We start from the raw sequence: 6,953 nt of genomic DNA, 5'->3' as shown, positions 1-6,953 counted from the left end.
CAGGGAGGGGAAGGGAGGTGGGATTAACGGCAGTCAATATCTGTCTGGGGACGGGGAGACACCCCTTATCAACAAGGGTGCCTGAATGATGCATATCTGTATACCTAACCCTTAAATGTACCCCATAATTTTAAAATAAAAAATATTTAATTAAAAAAGGAAAATGATTCTTTAATATTAAAAGATGAAAAAAGTTAGAATTACTACACAACTGAATTTTATGCTAAATATCCATAAACATACACCTTTAAACATAACCATTAAAAATGCAGAAATAACATAAATTTAACATTTAATCTGTTTAGAATACATTCTCTTTGCTTTCAGAAAACACAAACTTGTTTATATATGAAAACTATAAACATATATGACCATAAACAAGCATTTGTTCAAAAATAATATCTATTTTGTATAAATTTTAATAGTTATAAGATAAATGCTTAAGATGACCTTTAATGGGGTATTCTGCTATTCTTAGTGTATAAATAATTTTTTTCTTAATCTAAATTCATTAAACCATCAAAGATACTCTAAGTTTGATTTTTTTTTTTGAGTTGGAGTCTCTCTCTGTCGCCCAGGCTGGAGTGCAGTGGCCCACTCATGGCCACCCTAGCGTCGACCTGCTGGGCTCTGGCGATCCTTCCGCCTCAGCCTTCCAAGTAGCTAGAACTACAGGTGCACATCACCATTTCTGGCTAATTTTTATTTTTTATTGTAGAGACAAGGTCTCACCAAGTTGCCCGGGCTGGAACCTGTGGGAACAGGCAAACCACTCGCCTTGGCCTTCCGAAGTGCTGGGATTACAGGCTGAGCCACTGAGCCTGGCCTAAGTTTGATTATTAATTATCATCTTGGAATTCTATTTTTAAATTTTATTTTAAAATGAACTTTTCTTTGTATCAGAATTTAACATAAATGAAACTAGAAACCCCAGAGGCACCTTTGCACTCTGATCTCAAAGTTCCTAACCTTCTTTAATTCTAATAGCTTTTCCCACTACTCCATGTATACACTATTCCTTCCTTTTTTTTCTTTCTTCTTTCTTTCACTAAATATTTACTGAGTTTCTATCTACTATGTGCAGGGACATAGTCCCTGACAAGAGAAAATAAAATTTCCTGGGAAGACAAATATAAAGTAGATAATTATAAACAATGTGTTAAGTATAACAATAAGAGATGAGCAGAGGGTTTCACTGGGAAGTACTAAAGGGGTGGGAGCAGCCAATGGGAGCCAGGAAAGATGAAGTCTCAGAGGAGGACTAGGAGTCATCCAGGCAAAGAGCTGGATGAAAGGCATTTCTAGCAGTGGGGAAGTATGAAAGAAAAGTAAGGTTATAAGGAAATATAAATGGTATACTATTGCTAGTTTTATTAAGTGTAAGGTAGGGAATGGGAAGAGCTGAAGCTATACAGACAGGCAGAAGCCAGATTACTAAAGTCTTGATTGCTGTGTCAGTATAAAAATAGAATTATTAGACACTTCTTGCTTAAAATGTACCTTTTAAATTCTTGTTACAGACTTTAACCTACTAGATTTCAAGATCACAAAGTTGATTTCTAATGAGGATCAGTTGGAGGCCCAAAGTTCACTTGCACGTAGATTACTTATGTACCTAATCCTGACTTGTACCCCACATCTCTACTAAAAAAAAAAAAAAAAAAGATTCTTTCTTTTTTTTTTTTTTTCCCAAAGTGATTTTTGGGAGAAAAATATTCCAGTTATTAGATATATACTATTACATAATTTTAGGAAAAGATGGATGAACAAATCCTCTTATCAAGAACTTGTCATTCACATAACTGTCATTCAAATAATATGCAGCCTGGTCCCTTATGAGCATGTCTACCTTTTGTTCCCCCTATAAAAATATCCTTGACAAAGCCTTCTGAAGGTGCTGGCAGTACTCTATTACACTATTCCCCCTCCAAAATGGGTGTCTTGGTGAAGATTAGGTTGGTAGATGAACCAGAAACAAATCAAGTCTTCAATCTCAAAACAAAAACAGAAACCGTTAAGCATTGCCTCAGGTCTGGTGGTAAACCTATGGGATGCACTTTTTAATCAGAAAAGGTAAGACTACTTACATCTCGGGCTTTCACATAGAAGGCCTCTTGAAAAGCAGCTTCTAATGAGCCAATAAAAAATACAGGATGGCAGTCACCATATCTATAGGAAAAATTGACTCTATTAATTAAAATACATTTCAAATTCACTTCAAAGTTTCACAAGTGTAACCAATGACTATTAAGTCAATGCTGGGGCTAATGTAAAGAAATTAAAACATTTCTTTAAAAGTTTGGAAATGAGCTTCATTAGTTTTTAGAATTCTTCTTGGCCTATACTGATATATTAGAACACTGGAATTTTACGTACACCTAGCAAAAGGATTCAATAAGTGCTATAAAATATTGGTTACTCACTTTCATAAGATTTTCCTAGTTACATTAGCATTAACTTCTCCCTTTAGTTCATTTATTCTAGAATTCCAACACAGAGGAAAAAAATGATTTCTTTCCAAGTTCCTATATTATATATTGCATCAGAAAAGAGCACAAAAGGAAACATAGTTTATACCAAATTGAGGGTTAAATATTAATCCTCTTTATAAATAAGTACATCAGCAAACTATCAAATCCATATAAAACATTTTATATTAGATTCTTAAAAGAAGAAATGCCAAACAATTACAAAATAAAAATGTAAAAATTCACTTAATATTTAAAATTTTTAAATTTTTAAAAATTTAATATTATATTGAAAGATTTTTTTCCTACCCTAGGATATATTAAAAATTAGCATCCTATATCCTAGTCCTTTTGGGAATAAAATAAAAATATTAAATTAAGATCCATTTATTGATCTTCTATCAAGATATAAGAATATGTTGAACATATCTCTGAACTGTCATAAGTGGTTTACCTGTTATTTCACATTGAACAGTATATGTTTTACTAACAGGGCTGTATAAATTGATAAATTTATCATTTGAATACTAAAAGGATAAATTTTAAACAGTCTATGATTAAAATTGTCCCAGAAAAATCACAGTAGCATAAAAGAACATCAATTTTATATAGTTAATGTCCTAACCCTACCTTGAAGAAAACTCTGCTGTAAATTGTAATAAGGCATCTCCTTCATTTTCTGCGTTTTCTGGCACTAAAAAACAAACAAAAGAAAAAACAAAAACAAAAAAAACAAAACAAATAGACACAAAAAACAAACCACATAACATCTAATCCCACATATAAGAAATATATTTAATCAATAAAGAGGAAATAAAATTAAATTTTAGCTTCTGTGATATATCTGAGGGGACATTTTAACTTAACATATATTAGATTTCATCAAACCAGAATAAAAAAGAACCTTAAAAAAAGTCAAACTCATAAATTTTGGAAAACCAACTGACATAATTCTGCTAAGCATTTAAAATATAGCCAGTTGTCATTTAGGATTTCAATGTTTTCTTGAAATAGACAGCTTATGACTAAATTATATTAAAGGGTCTGATATTATTTTAAAGATCTCATTAATTGGGAAAATAGTCAATGTTATGTAAATATCACATCTATCACTTCTGCCCACAGGAGTTCTCTAATTTCACGAAATAAATGAGTCATTTAAGGACTTATTTTAGTTGTCATTTTGCATATAGCATTGCTTGTCGTTCTATAGTATGCATCTCATAAGTGGAAGTGAGAGAGAGAGCACATTCAGATTACTTTTTTTCTTCCCAGTATGGGTACCAGTGAATGGAAAAGTAGTATTACTACTTTTAAAACTGATATCTCTAATACGATGTGGGGAAACAGGTACTAGTAACAGAAAGTACAGCTATTTGCTAATCAATCTTTAGGTTTAAAGTAGAGAGTCATAATTAATTATGCATGTAAAACAAAAGTTACACTCCCTTGCATTTTTAATGAAATTTTCTAATGCACGGGGCATTTCTGAGTTTAATAAAATCAGAATTCAAAAGGCTCTGGTTCAAATGAAGAATGCCCTCTCTATATTTTATCTCTCCAAGCCCAGAGGTCAGTAAGAGATGTTTTAAGTTCACCATTCTTCATAAATTTGTTTATTAGAAGGGAGAATTATAATACTGGACCCAAAGAGCTATTAATACTCACTCATTGGAGATTTTCTCAGGGCAGATGACGCCATACCGAATACTTCTCCATCATCCACCCCAAATTCTGTAGCATCTTCAAAGTCATCTCCATCGCTATCACTAACCATATGAACATCGGTGCTTTGCTATTTAAGAAAAGTTCTGATTAGTTTCATATTGACCTTAGCATACTACATTCTAAAGTATAAGTTATTTAATCACAGTAGGATGTTAGAACTATAAAAACTTTATCAAATTAAAAAGTCATTTGCTAAAGTAAAGCTTACTATTTTTCCTCTTATGGTTTACATACATTTTTCCAAACTTGCTGTGAGACATGTAGACCAAATGTTGCAAACTGAGGGAAAACAAAGAATGTATGCAAACTCAATAAAGATAGGGATTTGTGTCTGTCTTCTCTCTAGCCTAGAGTACATAATTAAATGCACAATACATGAGGAAATGGGTACAACTGGAGAAGTCAGAGATAAAGCAAGCCATGAGTCTCTCAAAAAGCTCACACTAATCTGTATTTGGCAGGTAGAAGCAATGGTAGCATTTCCATACTTGCCTTTTCCTTATTACAGTGGCTCTGCAATTTCTCATTAGTGAAATATGGTACACTATCCTCAGAGAGTTATTGGAAGAAAACATGAAATACACTATATATGAAAGCTCTTTTTGTTTTTTTTTTAATTTTTAAATTTTTAATTTTTGATTTGGGGTCTCACTCCATCGTCCAGGTTGGAGTGCAGTGGCATGCTCATGGCCATCACAGCCTTGACCTGCTGGGCTCTGGCGATCCTTCCACCGCAGCCTTCCAAGTAGCCAGAACTACAGGTGCGTGCTACCACGCTCGGCTAATTTTTGATTTATTGTAGAGATGAAGTCTCACCAAGTTGGCCTGAGCTGATCTTGAACCTGCTGGCTCAGGCAATCCACTCTCTGCGGCATTCCAACGTGCTGGGATTATAGGCTGAGCCACTGAGTCCAGCCTGAAAGCTTTTTGAACTGAAGGTTATTAAATATGGATGTAATAATGTTTTAAGATAGTAAACATTTATTGAGAATTCACTATCTGCTGGGCACTGATATGCATGTTGTTTATTTTGTTTTCAGCAGCATCAGTTGAAGTTTAAGGTATTAAGAATGTCAGCTTCAAAAAATATACTAATTTGCTATTCTTTGGTTTAGAATGGGATTCCAAAATACTAAGATTTAAAACATTTAAACCAGGATGTGATTCATGCCTTAGATCAGAAGACAGTCCAAGCAAGGCATCTGGCTATACACTTGCCTGTACTCTGTTCAATAAATAAAGCCTACAAAGTATTTAGTAAATGAAATGTCTATCTTTTAAAATATGGCACTATGTACTTAAGTTACGAAAATGGGAAAACTATATGATCCTTCAGTCTACGTAGAACCTAACTTAGTGATAATTATTTGCCAGAAAAACAAAGCAAGAGAAGCAAATCTAAGACTCATACAATTTAGCTAGAGGGGATGTTTAAGTCAGCCAGTTACTGAATCATAGATTCTAAAGCTGGAAGGGATCTTAGAGATCTCTCATCAGTGGTTTCTATACTTCTTTTCACAGAATAACCTCCATCCTGCAGGTCCAACTCAAGCACAGTATTATGTAAAATTACCACACATATGATAGATAAAAGTAAGTAGAGGGCAATGGGGAGCCTAATACTCTTAGAGTTGGCCTTTTCTTCCTTGTAACAGTTTGACAGCTGGGGTATCTCCAAAGGATCTCAGGACCCCATCAAATACTTTTCAAAATTGCCGATGTAGTCAGTCTAACACTTCCAGGCAAGGAAGCCAAGATACTTATTCCATTTTGGCTCAGTATGTTTAACATTTCCTCCTCGGGCATATTCAATCATTAATGCCCAGAATCATTATCGTAATATTTTTCCCTTTCTCTTTCATTTTTTTTTTTTGGAGTCAGAGTCTCACTCTGTTGCCCAGGCTGGAGTGCAGTGGCACACTCACGGCCACCGCAACCTTGACCTGCTGGGCTCAGGCGATTCCTCTGCCTAGGTCTTCCAAGTAGCTGGAACTTACAGGTGTGCGTCACCATGCCCAGCTAATTTTTTGATTTACTGTAGAGTGAGACCTTGCCATTTTGCCCAGGCTGGTCTTGAACCTGGGCCTCAGGCAATCATCTCACCTCTGCCTCCCAACGTGATGGGATTACAGGTGTGAGCCACTGTGCCCAGTCCCTCTCATCTTTAAGACAGTCTTTCCAATGCTTTGAATAGACATGGTAATGAAGACACACCTGCTGGATAAGTAAATGAATGGTCCTTGCACTGTACATTTTCCTGCTATTCTGACTCTACCACTATTTCTCACAGAAGTCTTGGTTCTCCTCACTTAATAGTTTGCTGTGTGGGCTCAAGATCTCCTGATGTAAGCTATTAAACAACTTAAAAAATGAAAACCTCTTTTCATTTCAAAGCAGTGTGGGGGCCTCCTCTACAAGATAACATATTTACCAGGACAACTGTGCTTCAATTTCCTGTGCATTAGGCAGTCAAATATCTGGAGCACTAACTAAGCTCCCTTTAACTTCGAGGTTCTTTTTTTTTTATATTTATTTTATTTTTAAGATGTGGTGAACAATTCAGGATGAGGTATACAAGTGGTCATCATACAGTAAAGTTTGGGTCTACCTTTGGTCCTATTTTGCCTGGTTTGAGATAAAGTATCCTTATTAATGTTATGTGTCCTCATCCCCACTACTCCCCTGGCGGTTTCTGGATACTGCCAATCCCTTTCTTTTTTTTCTTTTTTTGAGTTGGAGTCTCACTCTGTCGCCCAG

The 6,953-nt window shown here is 35.0% G+C and overlaps 1 protein-coding gene across 1 annotated transcript in view; it reads right to left on the bottom strand.

Moving 5' to 3' along the window:
• Positions 1-6,953, bottom strand: part of FAF1 (Fas associated factor 1) — a gene marked incomplete at its 5' end in the record, with an annotated part of 331,295 nt that overhangs the window by 48,015 nt on the left and 276,327 nt on the right. The window contains 3 exons of the mRNA XM_008057040.1: positions 2,088-2,169; positions 3,099-3,162; positions 4,137-4,263. Coding sequence (XP_008055231.1) covers positions 2,088-2,169; positions 3,099-3,162; positions 4,137-4,263 — 273 coding nt within the window. The remainder of the gene's footprint in view (positions 1-2,087; positions 2,170-3,098; positions 3,163-4,136; positions 4,264-6,953) is intronic.

Source organism: Carlito syrichta, unplaced genomic scaffold (assembly GCF_000164805.1).
Source record: "Carlito syrichta isolate Samal-C Ts95f unplaced genomic scaffold, Tarsius_syrichta-2.0.1 Scaffold86251, whole genome shotgun sequence".
NCBI lineage: Eukaryota > Metazoa > Chordata > Mammalia > Primates > Tarsiidae > Carlito > Carlito syrichta.
The sequence above is the reverse complement of the archived record's forward strand: the minus strand, read 5'-3'. Positions and strand labels throughout refer to the sequence as shown.